Genomic DNA, 24,979 nt, shown 5'->3' with positions numbered 1-24,979 from the left:
ACCCTTTTGAATTAGGCAATATACAAAATTGAAAGTATATATTTTATATGCATGCATTTTTGAGCTCAGAAGGTATATGCAATAAGTTCAATACATCTCAATCCAAACCTACTAAGCTATGTTCTAATATAGTTTGCCACTGTCAATGTTGTGAGCCTGATAACGACTTGACTGAATATAATGTCGATCCTGCAGCTAGAGCAGGCTATTATTTTGTATCATAAAGGTCCCATTCATAAATAAATATAATATTATTTTCATAACAAGCACATAATGTTCAAACTCATTCAGACCCTGACAAAGTGCATTCTCTCAGCACCGAAACCCCGCCCCTCTCGCCCGCTCGCAGCCAATGAGGAGTGGAGGAGGCTTGTCTCTGAAATAAATTGGATATTTTCATGGTGTGTATTGGAAGCGTCGGGTTTGAGCATCCGACATACGCGCAGTTGCACAGAGTGGACCTCCGGAGTCTACATGTATTTAGTGCTTCTTTGACACCGGGTTAAGTTAATGTGTCGACCGAGGGGAAACAGTAGACTTTAATCGCGTCAGACGTTAATGGTTATGGGATTGCTTCACCGTAACTTCCAATTCATAAGAGACCTGTCTACCTGGAGAGAGAAGAGTGAAGACAGAGCGCCCGCTTCTCCTCGCGATAGTTTTTTCTTCTCTTCACCCGGATTATACGGCACAAGACGTTGGAAATATACTCGATAGCGGAAGCAGAGAGTTGGATGCTGGGTTTCCAGGGCTCTTCTCGCTTCGCGATGCTGTTTAAAACAAGTTGAACTGAGCCAAATTTTTAAAGGTCACCCTCAACAATCTCCCTATGCTTTGCTTTTACAATCATTTGCGTTTAACTGTAGACTGTAGAGGTTGTTGACTTCAGTGCTTGGAACATCGGACACCTGGAGAAGGTAAACTTATATCTATAATAAATATGATTTAATTATACTACAATTATAGTAAGTTTAAATATAATACCATATTTAAAATAACATTTACTTTAATTATAGGCTAATTGCAAGCATATTCCTTTTATTTGCGTTAGAGAAATGCATGTGAAAATTTTACTGTATTGATGAGACGAATGTTTCTGAAACACAGTATCGAAAATTGTTGAAAAATGACAATATAATATGGAAATAAATTTAATATTTTAAGTCTATTTTATACTTTATATCAGAGGTTTTTTTTGGTAACACGTTATAATAACTTTCATTAAGAGCAATAATTATTAATACTACAGTCCTTAACAATAGTCAGAAAGCTAAAAAAATATAGTTAAGAATTTGAAGTGATCAAGTATATAATTATACCATATTGTCTCCACAGACCTCAGTCTTTAGGAACCCCAGATTGAAAACCCTGGACTTTAACTGTCTTTACAGCTGTGTTAGAAAAAGGGTGTCAGAACACCCTTGAATTTACTGTAATGTCTTTGTTGTTTCAGAAGGCGGGGAAAGTTTGGAGAGAATGTCGAGTCGCAGGGTGAAGCATGAGCTGCCAGTGTACTGATTTTAGACTGGCGTATCTGATGAGTCTATGGGTGTGTGTTGTACTAAGCCTTCACTGCTGGGTTCTAGCCCCTGTGGCAGCCTCCCATGATGCCGCTGGTCCATTTGGGTGGCTCCTTTCAGATAAAGGGCCTTTTCATCACTCACAGGAATTTTCAGAATTTGTGGAGCGTTATCAGCAGGGCTTCACAACCAAATATAAAATTTACAGGTGAGTTGGATAATTACTTCTGTTATTTATTGCCACTGGTGTGTAAAATGTGTTGGAATTTTTCATGATATCCAGAATTACATGGTGCTTTTCATTTATTTGTACACATATTACCATATAACGAAGTTAACAAGAAACCTTGATGGAGGCAGGCTTATTTTGTTTACTGGTGTGTAAACTTTAGATTAGAATAGAAGAGAACTTCCAAATGCATATTGCCACATGAGTGTACTGATGGAAATTTTGGGGTATTATTTTTGCTATGCAATATAAACGATATACATATATATATATAATATAATATAATATATGGTATTTTGTTATACGCTAAACATTTATGGACGATATGGACTGTGTGAAAGTAGTAATTAGGTAGTAATTAAAATTGTTCAAATATGCTCAAATGTTACTGATAAATGTAAAAAAAAAAATTAATATGCCATAATGTTACTGATATGCTGGGTGAACAATGTGTTTCATAAACAGTCACTTTAAGGGTTTTTGTCAGGAAACTAGACAACTGTTTTCAAGTTCAAAGTGTGATTCAAAACTTTTAATACCAGATTATTAGTTGCAACTGATGTGAGGTGAGGTGTTGCGGGAGCTTGTGGTGAGTTAGAGCTGAGGATTAGATGAAGTGATAAACAGCCCAAAAGGGGAGGAGAAAAAAGCAGCAAAAGTGTTGGCTGAACTGAACCTGACTGACACGCTCATTTGGCAGTGGCCGTCAGGCACAGATGGAGATGGCAACATTGGGGTTAGTCAGACGTTCTCTCTTCAACATACGTGTGTATCTGTGAATGCTCCACTGGCTTTATTTTTTATTTTTTTTGGTAGAGGCAGACTATAGGAGTCAACAAAAGTACAGTTGTGCTTTCTCAATGTCAGATCTCCCCCTGCTGGTGGAAACCAGCAGCTCGCGTGTGCATGTATGTGTGTGCGTTGGCGTGCACATGTCTTCCTGATTTTACTTTGCATGCTAGACAGGGCTCCTATACCAACTTCCCTTGTGCCTGAATGACTTTTAAGTACCTTGCTTTCACACTGGCAGTACAGAGTGGGACAGGTTTGCATCTGCTATAGATCTGAGTTGAGAGAGAATCAATTCTGCTTCCTGGCCTCTTAACTTTCTTTGTCTTGTATGAGACATTTGAGGAAAGATAATGATGTGTGACATTGGAACAGTTTTATAAGCCTATATGCGTGTGTGCATGTGTCAGGCATTCTGTCACCTCTTCTTTAGTCTTTTTATAGACTACTTTGAAATTCAGTGTTGTATTGGTTTGCACACTGAGAAAAGTGTAGAAGAAAGTTTCACGTTTCACATCGAATTTCTAGTAATGTTCACAAATAATTACTAAGAAATGGTAAGACATTGAATCAAGTGTGAAATTTTGAAGCAGAAAGACTGAAATAGTATTTTTTTTTGTTACATGTACTCCATTATTTTTATTTATAACTTTGAAAACTCTCTCTCTCTCTTTTTATTTTTTATTTAGTTTTTACTGTCTAGCGCTGCTTTTATATTCAAAACTCAAATCTGTGTTCATTACACGATCACTGTAAATAAATCTTGAGCCGCTGTCCCACCTGCTTGGTTGGTCTGAATAATAAATCCCTAAAATTCTCGCCTCAAAATTGTACATCAGCATCTGCAGTTTGTTTGTATTTTCGAAAACACACCTTGTTGTTAGGAACTTGCTTGTGGTAACATAGGTAGGTGTGCAGTGACAGATTTAAGGTAAATTTGTGTCAGATGTTATATTCTCATTCTCCCCATTTACTTTCCGCCAAAGGTTGAACAGAGCCCAAGGGTACAGTAAAGAGTCAGTAGTGTCTATCCTTCCTGTCAGATGCATGAAAGGGAGCTCATAAAACACCAGACATATGCTGCCTGACAAGTGTGTGATGGGAGGGTTCTGCACGGGAGAATGGGTGGGTGAGACGGACAAGCTGATGGCAGCGGAAAAGGTTGCCGGAGCAGATACGTGCTCACTTGTTCCTCCCAGAGATGCTAATAGCGAAACTCCACAAGCACAAGGTGACAGCAATTGTCGGCTTAGCCAGAGCTCTGTGAGCAACAATGAGGATAAGCAGCAATTCTCCCACGCAAACACTGTCTTGCTGAAGTTTTACTGCACTCTGGAATGGGACTTGATGTATAAAGTCGACAGAGTCTGTGATGGTTTTTACATCCGAATTAGACAGGACATGTGTACTTTTGATTTTTTACTGGAATTAAAAGTATTAGGAAGATAGGAATACATCTTAGTCATATATTTGAAAAATGTGGTTGTGTTTAAAATATTTGCTAGTGTTTTCAGATGATAAATGGTCACATATTTAAATATCTTCAATTATGTATGCAGAGAAGGAGAGTTGAGCTGTATGACTTTAATGTCTGCTTTTATGTGGTCGTGTTGATGATGCTAAAGTTTTATTACCTTTTTATTCATTAGTAAGTCATTACTTCAGTATACAAGTCTATATATATATATATATATATATATATATATATATATATATATATATATATATAAAACAAAGTTATTAAGGGATTTAAGGAATTTGGTCAAATCTATAAACGTAGGGCTCACATTTTTCAAGATTAATGTAATTAATCTTAAAGTAAAATTGTAAAATGCTTAATTAAAAACATTTATAACCATAGCACATAGCCAGACCGCTGCTTATCCAGCTTGGAATAAGGATGATGTTGAATAAATCAAGATTTCCAATTAAGAAAGCATCTGAAAGGTTTTAAGAGGAATAAATATAATTGAATTATTATACATCCTAGAAAATGTACAAGTCATAAGTGTTATTAATGCCTGAAGCATTAGAGGTCTATTAGCCTCCGGCCTCTTCAGCATTCAAATAGATTTAGACGGAAAATGTTTAGCCTAATGACAATAATGTCTGATTATTTTCCATAAAAGCCTCAGATCATTGATTGCTCAATTAGTCGCTCTACTTTGTGCTATTTTAAAGGGATATTTAACTTAATGCAGTCGTGTGTGTGCTGTGTACAGGACATTACTGACAGCTAAGTTCTGTACAAATTCTTTGAACTGCTCTTATTAAATAAATATATAACGGTGTTGTCCTGGAAATCAAACCGGAGAAAAGACTGTGATGTTCACCGGTGTGGAATTTCAAATTAAACACATGAAGGGCTTCCAGTATGGCATATTTGACAAGTTTTTTTTTTTTTTCATTCATGGAATGAAATGGTTGCATTACACACCTCTTCTTGACTGTTGGATTTATTTTGTCCTTATTATATTATTTTCCTGCACCAGTTATATGTTATACAAGTCAAGGAGAATTTAATTTAAATCCAACAGCACAATATTGCTTTTTAAAAAGGTTATTTGAACAAGAAGTTAATTTCGAATAACTCACATTTTACACACAATATGGTCAGTTATTTTGTTTATTTTTGCATCGTCAAGGGAAGTAGTTCCAAAAGCAATCAAATCAGCTAGCAACTTGGGTGAATTATGGCAATCGTGGGCGTTCTTTGCATTTTTGACCTTTGTACCAACAAATAGGATGTTATTGTACAACAACCCAACTAGAATATGCGGTAATATTTTATTTAAAGCCTTTATATGAATGCATTAGGTATTTATAATGTACATTCTAATGCATTATATATTTTCATAAATAATTGTGAGAAAAGTTAAAATACATTGCAATATTTGCATATTCCTTTTTACATCTGAAATTGGTTGTTTTCCATGTGTCTTACTGCATTATACTTTCTAAAAGTGTATAGTATTAAGTTATAAGTATTCATGAAATCCCACAATGCATTATAAGGTGAGTTACAGGACATAATTCATGCAAAAATGCAAATGTGCATTCAAGCTGGTCACATATTATTAAAGCACAGTTTATATAGTGAAATCAGACTGTAGTCATTAATATTTTATAGTAGCTTAAATAAATACAAACATCAGGGCATGTCAAAACATCTTCAGCCTCCCAAAAACACCCAGAGGCTAAAATACTTTTTATATAATAATAATAATAAGTACACTGCTGGGTAAAATATTGACAAACCCACCGATTGGGTTGTTTTGACCCAATGGTTGGGTTACTACCCAGAAGGCTGGGTTAAACATTTAACCTAACTGTTGGTTGAAAACACTGGGTTTGTCCATATTTTACCCAGTGCTGGGTTGTATTTAACCCAGCATTTTTTAGAGTGTACTTATGTTACTGAATATGCTGAAGCTATCATAGATCAGAAATGTATACAACAGAGATTGAGTATCCCAGAATACCCTAGTTCACCCTATATAAGAGAACAAGAGAAGGTGGGTGGGAGTGTGTGTGAGAAAGAACGAGAGAGATCGACAGAAGGAGAGGGAGAGAGAGATATCAGGCTAGTAGCGTCAGGCCCTAGCTAATCGTCTCATTATTTATGTTTGAAGACATGTATATCCCCTGAGTATGCTTGCACTTGCATTGGAAACACAATCAAGGACAAAACACCTACTGGCTGCTCGGTCATTGCTGTGGTAGATTGTTTTCCTAGTTCAGTTTATCAGGGCCAGAGCTCGACTGAGAGAGATGAGCTGTTGGGCTTCCCTTATGGGAATTGAATGATGGAAGCTCACAGAGGTGCGTATGTTAAATCATATCTCACAACTGACAGGAGCGATGATGACTGGGGCTTTGATGACTCAATATGAAGAAATACTCTTTGAATAAATAACGAATGTCCTTTGTTGACCAATTAGCTCTAAATTTAGGTCCAAAAAAGTTTCTTCAGTCCTAAATGACTTATGACGTGAAATGAGTGAGGCCTTAATGAGCGTGTTTACATCAGATTAATGTTATCATGAAGAAGTGTTTGATAAACACAACTAATGAGGTGTATCCTGAGCTCTCAATTTGCCTCAGGTTAGTCTTGAAATAAAAATCAAGTTAAGACCACAATATAAACACAGCTGGTAGTTGGCAATAAACCAAGTACTATGATAGTTTTATATGACTTTTGAAATTAGAGCTGTCAAGAAGGTTTCATTGAATGTTTTGTTAGCATTTTCAACATAAAACACGAAAACACTTTGTTTTCATGATGATAAAACATTTAGATGTTGTTCATGATGGACGACTATGATATATAAATTTTTTAAAGGAAAGTTACAAAAGATTTAGATTTTTAAAAAATGCTGTTTTTTGAACTTTCTATTTATCAAAGAATCCTGAAAAAAAGGTTTCTGAAGGATCACATGACATTGAAGCCTAGAGTAATGACTTCTAAAAATTCAGCTGTAGCATCACAGGACCAATGTGTTTAAAATGTAAGTATTTTAAATTTTAGAAATATTGCTGTTTTACTATAATTTTGATCAAATGAACACAGCTGTGGTAATTGGACTTCTAATTTGGTCATTACTCACCTGGTCATCCATGGTGTAGATGAGTTTGTTTCTTTGTCAGAACAGATTTGGAGAAATGTAATCACGTAATCACATCTCTTGCTCACCAATGAATCCTCTGCAGTGAATGGGTGCCATCAGAATGAAGTTTGAAACAGCTGATAAAAATATCACAATAAACCACAAGCAATGTATTTATGTGTGTGTATACTGTTGCAGTGTTGTGCATCTACTGTACATGGCTTTCTCCATGAATGCTGACAGACTAACAGGCTCTCAATCAGTGACTGACACCTTTTGACATGTTTCCGTGCATCAAGCATTTATTACATGAGAGTTTCTAGATTTATGGACTGTTCGAGTTGCAGCCTGACACAGATAGTCTTAGATACAAATGCCACCCGTCCTTGCTGTGAGTGCGTTAACCGATTTGTAGGTCAATGTAGCGAAATAACAGCCTCAAACGTTATTAAAAATGCAAAAGAACATGCACATATATTTTCAATGCAGAGTGCAAATTCAGATGAATTGGCTTTCACAGATACAAGTGATCTATGTAATGCACTGCAGGCTTACTGAATAAATATTTCTGTTCAAAAGTTTGGGGGCTGTAAGATTTTTTTTTCTTACCAAGGCTGCACTTATTTGACCAAAAAAACAATAAAAGTAATATTGTGAAATATTATTAAAAAGTAATATATTCCTGTGCTAAAGCTTAATTTTCAGAAGACAGTCTTTGTCAGATGATCCTCCAGAAATCATTTTAAAATGCTGATTTTGTGCACAAGAAACATTTTTAATTACTATAAAGGTTGCAAACGCTTATGCTGCTTACTAGTTTTGTGGAAACCATGATACCTTTTTTCAGGATTCTTTGACAAATAGAAAGTTCAAAAGAACAGGCTTTATTAAAAACATAAATCTCTTAACATTATAAAAGGTCTTTACTGTCTTTGCAGAATAAAAATTGAACAGCATTTATTTGCATACATATGCATTTTGTTGCATGCAGTTATGAATTCTCTCTTTCCCCTTTTTTTCCACTTGTATAAAAAATTCAAAACTGTGGTGAGAAGTGCCCTCTGTCATATCAAAAATGATCCAACTTTTAAAAACTAGTCTTGAGACCCCTTGATTTTTGTTCCATTCCATTGCACTTCTAGGTTAACTGTTTTTGAATGTGAAAATGTGTTCTGTGTTAACAGCTTTTTACTCATTTTGTACTTCTTGCTTTCTGTAAACGTAGGTTGGTGAGGCGTGATACCTAGCATCTGTCTGTGAACTTGCAAAAACATTAATATCATAGTTCAAACTAGATGGATGGAAAATCCTGTATTACTGAAATTACATATGGAATGGAGCATGATTGATTGTTCCAATTTAATTTTTTCATAATCAAATACATTTTTTAGCCAACTTGAAACTAATTAGTTTAATAATCGAATGCAATTTAACTTCACACAAAACCATTTTTGCCTATCCACAAATCTCATTTAGAGCGTGTTGCATGATATAGCAAAAATCCAACTCATTCCGGATGTTTCAAACATAGCACTGCCTCCGACATTATAACAAGCAGGTCTCATTTGCTTGTACTGTGACATTCTCGGTCTCCCGTTGGCTTCAGACTGCTTCCTCTGGAGCATGTTCACACCGTTGACTCCGTGTAGCCGTGGGTCTCTGTGGGGAAGGTTGGCAGGTAGTTCTTCAATATGCCTTCTCCTGCTGTGAGGCTGTAGCGTGGGCTCAGTGGTGGATTAGCCTCCAGCTCCATCCATAACTGTCCATCAAGAACTTTTGTTCTGACACAGTGTCGATCATACTTTCCCTCTTCATTTCATCTCTTTCTGTCCCTCTTCCCTTCCATTTGTCTTTCTCTATCTGATTGTCTTTGCTGCTCTTATTTTCCACTGTCAATAAGTGCCATCTGTTATTATAAACACTTAGCAAGCCATATTCTGTAATATAATATATAGGGTATAATGAGCAAAATGACCCCAAGTGTATGCTCTGCTGAATTTTGACATTTGTGACAACATGTCTAAGATTTATTCGTCAGATCAGTTTTCAGTTTAGAGATTTGCATATTTTCAGTTTGAGTCAATGAAACTGATAAGATGCATTTTATATTTAAATAAAACCATTTAATATTTTATATTAATGAAACTTTTAATGTAATATAATAAAACAAGTAAATGTCTCATATTTCCCTTAAAAATATGTTGAATGATAAATTATACTGTATAAATATTAAAATTAAAATAATCGTTAAATGCACATCGTTCTTAAAGTGTCTTTCCCCAGCTTCTGTAATATTGGTAGGGTAGAATTTTAAAAGAAGATATTTTGAAGAATGTTGGTAACTAAACAGATTGCCACAGACTTCCATAATATTGGGGGAAAGTCAGTGGCTACCATCAACTGTTTGGTTTCCAAATCTTCTATATATATATATATATATATATATATATATATATATACATACATATATATATATAGTCCAATTTGAGGGTGAGTAAACGTTGACAAAATTTTAATTTTTGGGTGAACTATCCCTTTAATATACTAACTAATATATGAAGGCCAGCACTGATCATTTGTGTTTTGCGTTCTGCATTTCTAAGCTAGTATTTTCTTTTACCATACCAAATTATTAGTAGCATAGTGGAAGCATCTTACTGGTAGCTCAATATAGTGATGATCATTCTTTTAAAGTATACTATATATTCTGAAGTATTAAATAAAGTTGCAGCACTAAAAGTTATATAAGAAACATTCTCACTGTATTGTGCTGAGCAGCTTTTGCTGTAAATGAAAGACAGAAAAGGGATAGTGCCAGCTGATTTCCTCAAACAAAATTCCAGCTGTTCTCACAGAACAGACTCCTCTTACCTTTTATCCGTGAAAGAAAGAAGCTTGCCATTGTTACAGATTAGTCCCATCTCTTCTTCTGTGCAAAAGTCACAGGAAAAAAAACTAAAAAAAACAAATTGCACCATTATGTAGAGGACAACAGCTTTTAAAGCAGTCCAGAGCAATTCCTAAAGCTGAAGTTCGAAAAAAATAAAGAGCATGCATAATATGATTTGAATTGCAGGCACGGGGGTCATGCAGTCATCGCATTTTCTCCTCAGCAGGTCTTAACTGAATATGAGTTGTACTCAAGCTGCGTGAAGGTTTCTCAGACCTCTATTAAACATATATATATAGATATATATTTTATTTTTTAGTTCGGGGAACATATAGGACTGCAATTTCAAAAAAGCTTAAACTGTACTGTGGCTTACACTGAACCAGATATTAAAACAAACTCTCCCAGCTGTTGAAAAAATGATGTTCAGGATTTCTCTCTCCTGTGTCTATTGTGGCTCAAATGAAGGACATTTCCAAATAGGGTGTATGTGTGTGTGTTTTTGCGTGACCTTGCAGAGAGTTTGGGCGCTGGAAGGTGAACAGCCTGGCTCTGGAGAGAGAGGACAATGGCGTGGCTCTACCCCTCGATCCAGAGTTCATGCAGACCATCAGACAGTTGGGCCGCAGACCCACCCTCGGTGCCATTACCGAGAACATCATCAGGAAATATGGCACACACTTCCTGCTTTCAGCTACACTCGGAGGTACTTGAACAATGCTGACTGTTCATTTACATTTATGCATTTTGGCAGACATTTTTATCTGCCAAACATTTTAGACAACCCGATATCTGCAAATGTGAACACACAAAGGTCTAGAGCTCTGACATCTGTTTTTGATATCTGTGAATTAAAAAACAAGTTTAAAAAAATGCCACAGTTGTAACACATGGTCATTTGCACAAACATTAATTACATATACATCTGTCGCATAAATCTACAATACTTTCTGGTGTCTTTATATAAATATACACTATATTGCCAAAAGTATTGGGTCACCCCCTTCTAATGAACAGGTTTGACTACAGGTTTGACTACTTTAGTCATTTTCATGAGTACAAATCTTAATGTTTAAGCATATAATGATATTCAAGGGAATTGCGTGCTTCTAATTGTATAGCAGTTTGGACAAAACCCTTTTCTATTCTAACATGACAGTGCCTCTGTGTATAAGGCACGGTTCAAAAAGAAATAATTGATTCAGTCAGTGTGGAACAACTTGACTGGTCCTAATCCCAGTTGAACACCTCTGGTGTGACTTTAAATGCCAAAAACTCGTCACCAAACACCAATGACTTGTACATACACTATATGGGCAAAAGTATTGTGACACCCCCTTCTTTAGAATAGACAAATGCACTTCCAAAACTTCCAACAGATGAAAACATAGTTCATGTATTTAAAAATTGTATTTCAATCTCTGTTGAAACAGTTCTGGACGTGTCTAAAATGACAGTACCCATATGTACAAGTCATTGGTGTTTGGTGACGAGTTTTTGACTCAAGGTCTGCATTTAAAGTCACACCAGAGGTGTTCAACTGGGATTACTTTTACTTACTTTTACTTTTGTCATTTAGCAGACGCTTTTGTCCAAAGCGACTTACAAATAAGAAAAAGTAACTAAAACTAAAAAGTTACAACTCTATAAATACTATCTACCCACATATTTAAGAAAATAAAGAAATTAAATAAAATTAACACATGCATATAACAACAACATTTCAATAATAAACATATCAATGAAAAAATTAAATAAAAAGCTACTACTATCCCTTGCCGGTGTCCCTGCCCGGTGGAGTCGCACGGTAGAGTCGATGGTCTTTACACTCTTTACTTTTTTACTTTTGTCATTTAGCAGACGCTTTTGTCCAAAGCGACTTACAAATAAGAAAAAGTAACTAAAACTAAAAAGTTACAACTCTATAAATACTATCTACCCACATATTTAAGAAAATAAAGAAATTAAATAAAATTAACACATGCATATAACAACAACATTTCAATAATAAACATATCAATGAAAAAATTAAATAAAAAGCTACTACTATCCCTTGCCGGTGTCCCTGCCCGGTGGAGTCGCACGGTAGAGTCGATGGTCTTTACACTCTTTACTTTTTTACTTTTGTCATTTAGCAGACGCTTTTGTCCAAAGCGACTTACAAATAAGAAAAAGTAACTAAAACTAAAAAGTTACAACTCTATAAATACTATCTACCCACATATTTAAGAAAATAAAGAAATTAAATAAAATTAACACATGCATATAACAACAACATTTCAATAATAAACATATCAATGAAAAAATTAAATAAAAAGCTACTACTATCCCTTGCCGGTGTCCCTGCCCGGTGGAGTCGCACGGTAGAGTCGATGGTCTTTACACTCTTTACTTTTTTACTTTTGTCATTTAGCAGACGCTTTTGTCCAAAGCGACTTACAAATAAGAAAAAGTAACTAAAACTAAAAAGTTACAACTCTATAAATACTATCTACCCACATATTTAAGAAAATAAAGAAATTAAATAAAATTAACACATGCATATAACAACAACATTTCAATAATAAACATATCAATGAAAAAATTAAATAAAAAGCTACTACTATCCCTTGCCGGTGTCCCTGCCCGGTGGAGTCGCACGGTAGAGTCGATGGTCTTTACACTCTTTGGTCTTCACACTAAGAGGGCTTCACACGACGACTGCCGCGACCGCTGCCGCGGTATAATAACCTTTATTATACCAATCTAACAAATGATCATTTCAATTCAGCTGGACCCACTTTCCTGTTTATCAACTACAAATGGCCAAGCAAGTGCACACACTGACAAGATACACGATACAGTACGAGACCAAACGCGATTTCAGCAACTCTCATCCTAGTAAACAAAATAAGCTTACATAAGATTATACTGATAACTGATATATATAACTGATATACATAAGATTAGGACTTGGCTTTCTGCAGACCAGCCAAGTTCTTCCACACTGACTTAATCAATCATTTATTTTTGAACCTTGCCTTATACACAGAGGCACTGTCATGTTAGAATAGAAAAGGGTCCTGTCCAAACTGTTGCTATAAAATTAGAAGCACACAATTCCCTAGAATATCATTATATGCTTTAACATTAAGATTTGTACTCATGGAGATTACTAAAGTAGTCAAACATGTTCATGAAGGGGGTGACCCAATACTTTTGGCAATATAGTGTATATATATATATATATATATACATATTTATTTATTTTATTTTATTTTTTTCTTCTACGTGCATCATCCACACAACCTGCTGGACTCAATAATTACAATGTTATTTGCGATTAAATACTTTAATCGTTTGACAGCTGCATTAATACGATTTCGTTAAAAACATTAACATGAAATTTTATCTTTAATTTATACATTTTCATGTACACTCATATTCATGAACTATGCATCTGCATTATGTATAGTGTTAACATGATTTTAATGACAGTTTACTTTCTCATTATCTATAAGTGTTATATTTTATTTGATAAATTGTCCATTTCCTATTCCCTTCATAGACATTCACTGTATAGTCAATTCCCTTGCTTTGCTCTTCCTAACATAAATATTTTTTGACTGTATAAAGCCATTTCCCCCAGCGTTCCTCACTCTTTTATGTTTCTTTGCCCTGTTGCAGGTGAGGAGGCGTTGACTATATTTGTGGACAAGAGGAGGCTAAGCCGGACGGCAGACCTGACTGACTCAAATGGCACGGCTTTGACTCTGGAGGCCCTGCACCAGCTGGCTGCCTCCTACTTCATAGACCGAGAGAGCACTCTGCGCAAACTGCACCACCTCCAGATTGCCTCCACTGCCATCAAGGTAACCCTGTGGCCTAGATGCGCACAGACCTGGGGACCTGACCCCCCGTTTGAGTGCTTATTTTTGGAAAGGAGTTTGACTTGAGCTCGGCTGTTTCTATTGTTTTGCAGATGTATCATTCGGAGATCGAAAGAAGTGGGTTAAATGTTAGAGAAGCACAGTTTTTTTTCCTTCATTTTTGTTCTTGGTCGTAGAAATTATGAGGTATTAATAAATCACAGGTTTGAACAAAATAATGTGTGTACACACAGAGGAGCATTCGATTAAGTTAAATTGCGTTCGAAAGGCACAGTTTTTTTAAACACATATTCAGGTTTAACCTCTTTGACACATCATATATCAGTTAATCCAAAACAAGTTACCCGTAGCAAGCAATATGTGTCAGGTCAGTGATTGTGTTTGAAACAGCAGCCCACATACTCTGCACTAAATAAGTTAAATGCCTTCTGCACAGTACATTCTATGCACTCCTAAATACATGTTTGAAAGTTAGAGTTAGAATGGGGGTTTGAAAAACTCATATGTCATATGTACTATGTACTAATCTTTGTTGACCTCATTATAAGGATGGGAATTGTAAATAATGATTCCAGTTCCTTAATGACTCCATTAAATATTATTTTAATATTTTTAAAAAAGTGATATGGGGGGGGGGGGGGGGTGATTACACTACTGTTCAAGAGTATTTGTAAAACATTTTGTGTGCATGTTTTTGTCCAATTCTCAACCAAGGCTGCATTTAGTTGATCAGTAAAAAAAAAAAAAACAGTAATATTGTGAAATATTACAATTTAAAATGACTGTCTTTTTTTATATATTTTAAAATATAGATTATTCCTGTGATATAATGGCAAAGCTGCCATTACTCCAGTCTTAAGTGTCACATGATCCATGAAATAATTCTAATGTGCTGATTTGGTGCTCAAGAAACATTTGTTCTTATAGTTATTGAAAACATTTTAGCTGCTTAATATTTTGTTTTTTCTTTGATGAATATAACAGAAAATAATAAAAAATTAAAGAATTGTGTCCTTTTTAAAATAATATATACATTTTTACAAACGTACTGACCCCAAACTTTTGAATGGTAGTGTAAGTCAATAACGAAATACTGAGATGATTTCGATAAATTTAGTGGTGGGATTTCTTTCTTTTTAGTGCTGGCATCAAGAATGAAATTCAGTAATTGGTTATATAATAAAGAAAAATTATACTAAAAAATGTGGTTAGATATTCATTATTATTTATAAAATACTGCTGACAACTACATGTTGTCATATAAACAACCACTTAGTAACTACATTTATTTAGGTTTCACTGTTAGTGGTAAGCTGTGTTTGTGTTTGATTTACTAAAAAGGAAGGTTCATAAGAGTCATTCATTCAAGAATTGGACTGCACTGGTTGTGCTGTATTTATCATCATTTATGAGAAGAAGCCCTTCTATAACTGGACTAGCTGTGTTGTGATAGTGCTGTTAGTAGTGCAGTAAACACTGTTAGTATCGTATTAAATCAGCATCGGTGCAAGAACAGACAGCATTAGTCGGTTCCGGTATTTAAAAGAATGCAACTCTGTTCCCAACCCTACTTGATTGAGTTGATTTGTATTTACCGGGAGCAAGACACATTGCCTTCTGACAGCAAGTGTCTTAGCTTAAGAGCTTATAAGCTATTTTGATGGAAGTGAGCAGATGGAGGTCCTTTTAGATGCCTTTATTTGCCTGGCATTTCAGGTGATTGATGTGAAATATTCTCAGGATCAGCAGTCTTTAATTCAACCCATGGATTTTTACCTCACATGGATGAAGACGGATGTGAATACAAAGGCTCTCTACACCAAACTGGCGATCCTTTCTGTGGCAAACATACAACGTTTGAGCGAGAGTGGTTTGCTCAAATGGAAGAGCTGTTTTATTGGGGGAGGGTATAGAGGGAATATAGCAAATAAATAAATAAATATGAAGGTGCTGGTGGAATTATGCATCAGTGTGACAAATTATCTGTTCCATTTCAATAATTTCTTTGAGAGCCCGGCCCATTCGTCAGCCATTTTGAATATAAGCGAGGTGTCAGTCTCTAATGAATAAGAGACTTATGAGGAGGATTTTCTGCACCGCCAATAATAAATGAATATTTAACCTCCACAGTCAGAGACGACAGTGGACAGAAAATGCGGTGAGTGCCAGTTGACATCCATCACAGCATTTCGTTTTGATTTACAGGAGAGAGGAGTGTTGGTTGAGGTTTATAACAATCAGAGCATGTTTAGATATGATCGTTGGAGTATTCAGGTCTGTGCATTTTAATGTCCGACTGCAAGATGTCACCCGACGTGCCTTCTGGTGATATACTTGCGAGCCATCATGCTAAGTGGCCAGAATTTATAGGCTTGGATGAACACTAGGCAATGGTCAAGGACTCATTAGAACTTTGATTTTCTAATGAATGGGGATCAGTAAAAATATCAATTTTCTGATTAATCAATTCATTTGAACAACCCGATATTGATTAATCATACCCCCGTGTTACAGATGTCACAGAGACAGTTCCTCCAGGCAGTCGCCTGCAAAGACACACTCTCAGACACACACTTCTTTTATATACCACTTATCTGCATCAGTTTTATATTCTGATCTAAATTCTGTGACTTGTTTTTCATTCTTATTAGAAATAAATTACTCCATTTCGCTCCCCCTGTGATGTAGAAAGGGGATCTTAATATAATATTACCGCCCCTTAATCTGCAAGTTTCCACCCACGGTGCCGCCATTTTTTCGCAAGTTCTAATGCCATGGCGAACGTTGGCGCAAAGCATGCTAACTGTTCTGTCTTTGGCTTCAATGACGAGCACAGAATACTGTTTAGAGTCCCATCCTCAGAAGAAATGAGAGCAGTGGATTTATTGATTTATTTACTGTATATTACGCTGATGCCACACAGATCTAATATAAACATGCAATTTCTTTCCCAGCTGTTTACCTTCACAGACATAACCGATTGTTTTGGTAGCTCATTTGTGTTTTTAACGCAAACCTGTATGTATTTAACAGTTTAAGCACAATAAGACACTGTGTGACAGACGCTTTCTGTGCATGTACTTCGGATGTGTGCACTCAGAAAACAGCATGTTTCTACTTCCACTCAAAATATGCATTCTCAAAATGAAATAACAAATGATCTGTGGGGTATTATGAGCTAAAACTTCATAGACACAATCTGGGTCTGGCACCTGAGACTTACAGTATATTCCATATTGTAAAAAGGGGCATAACAGGTCTCGTTTAGAGGTATAGTCCGTCCAGAAATAAAAAATTCTGTCATCTTTTACTCATCTTCATGTCATTCCAAACCTGACTTTTTCCGCCAAAAACAAAATAGGTTATTTAAAAAAAAAAATTGCCAACCATACAGTTTTGGTTCCCATTAACTTTCTTTGTGTTTTTGTCCAAAGGACATGTCAATAAGAACCTAAACTGTTTGGTTAAAAAAAAATATATATATATATATACGTTTTATGTTCCACAGAAGAAAGTCAGTCATGCAGGTTTGGAACAACATAATGGTGAGTATGTGATGACAGAATTTTTATTTTTGGGTGAACTCTCTCTTTAAATAATACTACACATTATTTTTAACACTACTCAATAATACAATCATTTTTCTTTTTTACATTTTTTATTCCACATTCTTCTATGCAATGCGTACTCATACCACATTTTTCTCTGTTAAGGAATGGAATACATTTTGCATGATATGAATTCTCTCACCAACTCAGTGGCAGAGTATATGAACTGTAGAAAACTTTATGAAAGATTATGATTCGGAGAAAGAGTTGGGCATTTTGCCACTGGTAGTGCTTTGACATTTGCCTGGGTCATCAGTCAACCATCCCAAGCACAAGCTGGGAGGCATGAAAACTCTGCCAGCACCTCTAAACCTCCCCCAGTCTCTCCCTCTTAACTGCCATAAACCAGAGCGAGAACTTCCGAATGCGGCTGCAAGGAAAGAACGCTTGAAAAATCAAAAAGAATTTCCAGCTAATTTACGCAGATGAAGCTCTCTTGTAGAGAGCATGCCTTTGTGTTTCATTCTAAGATTTCACAAGCTGAAGCTGAGAGCATTAACCACTACTAGCCTCGCCGAGGATTCCCTGCTGCTTTCAATAAAGTCCTATTTTCTGTAAAGAAGGGTATAATTCCATTCTAATGCACACTTTCCTCCAATGATAAGCTTCCCCCATTGCGCCAACTGAAACTAAGGGTGCGCTAACCCACTGGAAAAAGCCTTTTTATGAAAACAGCTGCTCGAATATCTCAAAGATTGTTTCAATGCAGTGTGAAAACATGCCTGATGCAAATAGGAAAACTCCTATTGCCTAATTCTCTCTGATTAAATACAGACCCCATTCTAGCCGTAACTTTGCAAAGCATTTGTATAATAAGCACCAGTGCTTATGAAACATTAATGACATTTCTAGCGTATCAAAAAAGCTGGGATCGGCATCTTAAAATCCATTATTATTCAAATATGTGGCTACGCTGGCCCACTCAGTGATATTTTTCGCAGTCTTTATTGGATTAATCACAGGTGGGAATTACAGAATTGTCTGTTTTTCCTTATTTACTGTTTGAGAAATGGATGGCTAATATTTATTTAGCTAATCATTTTAGTCACTTTTAAAAGATTTTTACCGTCTTATTGTCATGTTTTTATTGTCTTTATTTACACACCAGGGTATGCAAATTTTTTTTCCTAAAAGTGGGGCATATGTGCTGTGATTATTATCGATTCTATTTACAGTGCAGGGTTTTAGTCTCTTAGCTTGGCAGTAAGAGACAAAAGAGTGGCACGGTAACTATGTATAGGATCGTGGGAGCCAGGTCTTCTTTAATAAAAACAGAGGGAACAGTCTTATGAACTTCAGAGTGATTGTGAGTGAATGTTACAAGTCACAACTGACCCATTTCCTTGAATACATCCCTTCAGTCGCCACACTGAAAGCGACCCATATGCCAGTTACTGATCTCATTAAAGCCTGCTGCTGGAAGTTCTGATGTAGTCAGCACAAATAAAACACTGCAGATAATTTGAAAAAAATACACAATTTTCAGTCCACATGGTTTGTACTCAGCATCTATAATGGATGGCACATAGTGCACACTCAGGTAAATTCAGAATTTCCAATTCAGATGCACTAGTTGCAGCAACAGTTCTCCATTTTTCTCTGTTTCATTATAGAAAGCCCAAGTTCTGCACATGCTCCGCTCCATCGGGCCCTTGTTGCGGGCCGGCTCATTGCTATGCATAGAAAAACCCATCTTTATGCTTGCAATTGGTCAATTTTCCCTTTAAGTCGGACATCTGTCTTTGTTAGAAATTAATCTGCTGATCCCTGTAGAGGCTCCTTGGATTTTAATTAATTGCGTGGACGCGTCAATAAGAGGAATGGAAATGCCAGCGGTAGGCTTGCTGAACTTGTGCTTTTGCTCCTGATTTGGCTTTCACCACTCTCACTGGCTTGAAAGTGATTTCAACACACTGAATGGAAATTAAATAAAGCAGCTCTCGATAATGGGGATTTGCTGCTTGTGTATCACATTAGAAATGCTTCCTTGGCTTTTCCAGGTCCTCAGTCATTTTCAGTGGTTCACTTGCATGACAACAACTGCGTTCTGCTTGGAGGGTTCACTATAGTGTTTACTTTGTCTCATTTTATCCGCTTCACCGTTTATCCAGTGACCCTCGAGTAGATGTCGAACAAAGGCGATTTTTCTTCCAACACAGAAGAAGAAAAGTTAGTTTCGCCTGACGGAGATCTCGGGTCACCATTAATCTACAAACACGACATGGAGGCTTTCATTCACTCACCGGGGGAAATATTAAGACTTTCATTCACTCACCAGGGGAAATATTAAGACTTTCATTCACTCACAGGGGGAAATATTAAAAAAGACAATGTAGAACAGAGAACAATTTGTAAGTGACAGGTAGGGAGATATATTTGCCCACAGGCAGTGAATTTTCTTCCCATGTGTCAGCCGAGCCTTGATATATAGTGACTTTTGTCAGGGAAAAAACTGAAGCTTTTGTCAGGAATGATTGAGCTGCAATGGCGCACCATTTTAACACAAATCTTAGATGGGAACAAAGATACCGTGACGATAGTTTTGTCAGTGAGATGTCAGTAATATTGATATTCAACATACCTGTTTGTCTGCTCTGGAACATTAATTAATTTGGCTTACAACCATTTCTTCTAACAGTTGCATTTCTTTTCAGTATACACTGTGCCTTTCAATATAAAACATACTGTAGTTCTGCAACGGCAGCTATGTTGGATTTGAAATATGTATGTTGAAATGTACCAAATTGATTGTAAAATTCAAGTCGCATTCAGCCACAAGTCCATTAACCTTCACTATTTACGTACACTGAAAGTGCATTACGTTCACTGTGAAATATTGCCCTTCACTACATTAGTGAATTTGGTCCAAATAATACCATAGCTTTCTCAGTAACATTCATGTCCTTGGTGTAACGGTGCAGTCATTATAGTGTTCTGGACAGACGTTTGAGCTCCTTTACAACATTCTGTGTAGTTTGTCTAAAACAATATGCCTTTTTTGAGCTTGTAGAAGCACTGGATAAATCTATGTTACTTTGATTTCACAGGACAGTCATCTGCCTGCTCTGCATATTTAATGGCCTCAGTGTCATTTCTGTCTTTGTTTTGCACAGAGTATTGTCATGTGCTTTCTCTTGTCTTCCCTTAAGGTGACCGAAACAAGGACAGGCCCTCTTGGATGCAGTAACTATGACAACCTCGATTCTGTCAGTTCCGTTTTGGTTCAGAGTCCTGAAAACAAGATTCATTTACAAGGTAGCGCATGTATTATTTAACTATATCCCAGACTTTCCAATGATATTATCACTCATTTAATTTCATTCTTCTATGCTGATATTGAAAGAGGCAGTAGCATGTTCACAGAAAAATTCCACAACCATCTTTTGTTGTAAAAGCACACTTAGGTTGTACAGGTTTCAAAGAAATGTAGCTTATATTTTGAAAGATACTTATAACACTTAAATTTAACTAGTATTTTATTACACAATTCAATAGTTTTAAGGTTAGTAAGATTTTTAAATGTTTTTTTAAATAAGTCTCTTATGTATACCAAGGCTGGACTATTTGGTCAAATATACAGTAAAACAGTAATATTATGAAATATAATTACAATTAAAAATAACTGTTTTGTATTTTATTATACTGTAACTGAATCTTGTGATGGCAATGCTGAATTTTCAGCAGCCATTACTCCAGTCTTCAATGTCACATCCTTCAGAAATCATTCTAATATGCTGATTTAGCTCTCGTTAAAATTTCTTGTCAATGTTGAGAACAGTTGTTCTGCTTAATATTTTTGAGAAAACTGATATTTTTTTGTGTTATTTGATGATCAATTTAATGTTCAAAAAAAAAAAAAAAAACTGATCCCAAACTTTTACAAGGTAGGGTATACTGGTTTAATTTTTAATGCATATTATGTATTTTTATATAATCAATTTGTCTTCTTCTAGGGCTTCAGGCAATTCTGCCAGAATACCTAAGGAGCAGATTTGTGGAGGCAGCTCTCAGTTATATTGGCTGCCACTCCGAGGGCGAGTTTGTGTGCCGGGATAATGACTGTTGGTGCAAATGCAGTGTTGATTATCTCCAGTGCAACTGTCCCAGTGAAGACCTGAAGGCTATGCAGGACAGTCTGAAACTCATCAGAGAATCATGGATGCAAGCCAACCAAGAGTTTGAAGAGTCTGGTAAGATTCTGCAATATTACATTTTTTTAAATTTAATAGTAACTTTTCAAGGAACATGGTGAATAATTAAAATAAATTGAAAAGTTCTTCATTTACTTAATTGCTTCAGTAAAACACAAAAGAGAATTGTTTTAAGAATTGTGTGTACTGTTTTTACTCTGTCCAATGTAATTGGAAATACTAGAGAGACTAAATCTTCCAATCTTCTAAAAGGACACAAGCATGCCATAAATGTGTGTTCTGTCATGCTCATGGGAGAAGTAGCAGTTTGTGAACATGTCATTTATTTGACTCAGAACTTGGAATGAATTGGTTAAAAAACCAGTGTGAATGATTTTTTGATTCATGACTGATATGGTTCTTGGCAGTTCTCACTAACTCGTTGAATAATGACTTAAATGTCAGTCTTTTGTATGTTTTTGTCTAACTTAATAAAACAGAGTCATATGGACCACTTTTATGATTCTTTTAGTTCCCATGTAGAATAATTGCATGGAGAAGAGCAACTAAAAATGTTCCTTTTATGGATACAATCATATGGGGAAAGGCGAATGAGAATCATTTAGGGGTGAAAAACAGTATAATTGTCTTGCATGAGGTTTTATGTTTAGGATTTTTTTTTTTTTTTTTTTGCTAATTAGGCGTAAAGCCCAAGGCATGCCAGCATCAAGTTAATTCTGTCATGCCGCTTAGATCTGTGAGTATCCCTGACACGTAGTGGTGTGACATTACACAGTGATTGTTGTCACCTTGTTACATTTGATGGCTGACAAGGAAATAGTGGGAAGTGCTTCCTAGGATCTAGTGTCATTGTCATTGTGGTAAAGCAGCGTTTTGGACTTGGCAGGCTTACTTGTCCCTAAGCTAGGCAATGAGCCAACACAGAGCAGGTTTTTGTGTGCATCACAGCCATGTTGGAGCTCTACCTCCTGCAGCAACAGCAGGGAGTGAAAAACCACTGCCTAATGACTGTAAACCAAATAAATAAACAACAATCATCTGCTGGAGCGAGATCATCTAGCAGTCCGCTTCTCTATTCGGTCGGGGCATCACAGAGTTTTTGTTTTGTAATGAATTTCCGCATCAAAACAAAACTTAGCGACTTGTACCGATCAATGGATAGCTAAAAATGGAACTTGTAATATTTTCAATTACCTAATGTTTGATTGCATGAAAAATCCAATTCTGCACAGACTGGAATTGTCAGGCTATGATGAGGATCTGTGTTGTTAATTATAGGCACTGAGATCATTTCTTGTTAGATGTTAGGTAGCATTGATTGGGGCGTTTGCCACCATAACACAGCTATCGATTTTTCTCGCCATGAATGAAAATGAAGTTCCCTCCGCTGGAAGACATTTGTGTGGCCGAGATGATTCTGCTTTGCTTTAACGACTTGCTATACTGTCATAACTTAATGTTTTTGTTGTTGTTGAAGTCAAACCGCATGTGCTCCTTCAAAATCAGCCTGTCCTTCTTAGAAAAGGCTTAGCATTTCTTAGCAATTCATTGAAAATACCCAGCTGTCCTCGCCTATCAGTGTTCAATCACACAGGACAATTTTCAATTTTCATCAAAGGAATGAAAATAACGTTCCACCTGCTCCCCTTCCACCCCCAGTTTCACTGTTGACTCATTTTTATCAAACATGACTGATTTCTTTTTCCCCGACATGAGGCAAAGTCATTCCAGTAATTTATTCTCAACACTTGTCTGCCTTTCTAGAGGACTTCCAAAATTTTGTGAGGAGATTACCAACGTTCTATGCTCTGAACACATCTGCTGTGCAGTACTTTTGGAAGATGGACCCTGGCGTTCAACAACGCTTTCAACTGCTGGAGACTAGCACTCAACAGCTGCTCAGCAAAGCACAGCGGATTGTCGGCAAACTCTTCAAACTTAGCAAAAGGTGTCGGACTCAGCCCAAAATATCTGTGCCCAGACAGAGGTAAGAGATGAGCCATGTTCCTAATGGGTTATAAATGGAAATGTCCGAATTTATAATTGATTGTAAAGTGATGAGAGGTGAAAAATAGTTTGTCATTGCTTCCTGAAGGATTCAGGGTTGAACAGACTTTTTTGGGGTAACATTTTACAGCAAGATTACATTTTTTTTAACATCAGGTATCATAAATCAACAATTAACAACAGGTTTTACAGCATTATTTAAGCTGGTTTAAGAATCATTTTATTCTGTAGTTTATTAATAATAATGTTTGCTTACGAGATGTCACATTTTGGTGTCTGCATTTAATTAAATTTAAAAAAAAAGTTATTTTAAATACATAGAATACATTTTAAATGCAAGTAAAGTGTCTACTTTAATGTTTCAAATGACTTGTGAAAATAAAATATCAACATTTGGGTGAAATAATATTCCATCATCATTCAGCATAACAGATTTATGTAAAAATGAAACAACGTACTTATCCTGACCTCTACTTTATATTTTACCTTTATATATTATTAAATAAAAGAAAAAGTGATCATATTAAATTGTATTATATTTTAAATTAGTAAAAACTTAATCCTGAAATTAATTTGTTTTTGGTGACTGCGCTCTTTAAATAGAGTCTTTTAATGTAATATAATGATTCTTATTGTAAATATGCCCAACAAGATTTTTTTTATCTTCTGTAAATCCGGGGAAAAATTTTGCTCAGAAAAAAATCTAATTAAACAGGACACTTTCTAATATAAAAAGGATACATTACAATACATTTAAAAATGTATTAAACCTTATTTAAACTTTAAAAATTTTGATGCTTGAAAACCCCTCTTTGACCCTTACAAAACTTGAAATATTAAAAATGTATCAATATATATGTAAAAATTAACATTACCCAAGGCTGTAAAAGTACTGTTTAATATTAGTTCATGATACCTGATGCATTAACGGATGTTAGCAGACCTTACTGTAAAATATTATTATATTTTTCTTTCACAGAATCACAAAATGTTAAGAAAATCCAAAGGCCAAACCATGGGTTCTCCTATAACATCTTTATTTTTCAAGATGCCACATACATATATTGTGCTGTTGCATTGAATCTTTATTCTTGATCTTTTTCCAAATGGATGAACTAATAGGAGATTTAAAATGCATGTCTTCTGAACAAATTAATTAAGAAATGCCTTTAACACACTACTCAGTCCATATCTGAGGGCAATTGTGGCAAGCATAATTGTGTTAAGTCTAACCTTGGCTGAAGTCCCAGCCTCTCTGAAATGATAGAGACTGTCCCATCTAATCATTTCAGGAGTTAGTGGATGAATA

General features: G+C 35.8%; 1 protein-coding gene across 2 annotated transcripts in view; it reads left to right on the top strand.

Annotated features, from left to right (window-relative positions):
* Nucleotides 1-403: 403 nt before the first annotated feature.
* LOC306844804 (BMP/retinoic acid-inducible neural-specific protein 3-like) overlaps nucleotides 404-24,979 on the top strand; it is a 36,774-nt gene continuing 12,198 nt past the window's right edge. The window contains exons 1-7 of one of the 2 annotated variants that reach the window (XM_079377178.1): nucleotides 404-917; nucleotides 1,457-1,728; nucleotides 10,554-10,741; nucleotides 13,702-13,886; nucleotides 20,662-20,767; nucleotides 21,466-21,702; nucleotides 23,428-23,650. In XM_079377178.1, coding sequence (XP_079233304.1) covers nucleotides 1,499-1,728; nucleotides 10,554-10,741; nucleotides 13,702-13,886; nucleotides 20,662-20,767; nucleotides 21,466-21,702; nucleotides 23,428-23,650 — 1,169 coding nt within the window. In that variant the 5' untranslated portion in view covers nucleotides 404-917; nucleotides 1,457-1,498. Of the gene's footprint in view, nucleotides 918-1,453; nucleotides 1,729-10,553; nucleotides 10,742-13,701; nucleotides 13,887-20,661; nucleotides 20,768-21,465; nucleotides 21,703-23,427; nucleotides 23,651-24,979 lie in introns of both variants that reach the window. The other variant, XM_079377177.1, reaches the window with a different exon arrangement.

Source organism: Barbus barbus (assembly GCF_936440315.1).
Source record: "Barbus barbus genome assembly, chromosome: 25".
NCBI classification, from domain to species: domain Eukaryota; kingdom Metazoa; phylum Chordata; class Actinopteri; order Cypriniformes; family Cyprinidae; genus Barbus; species Barbus barbus.
Note: the sequence above shows the minus strand (reverse complement) of the source record. Positions and strands in the feature narration are given on the sequence as shown.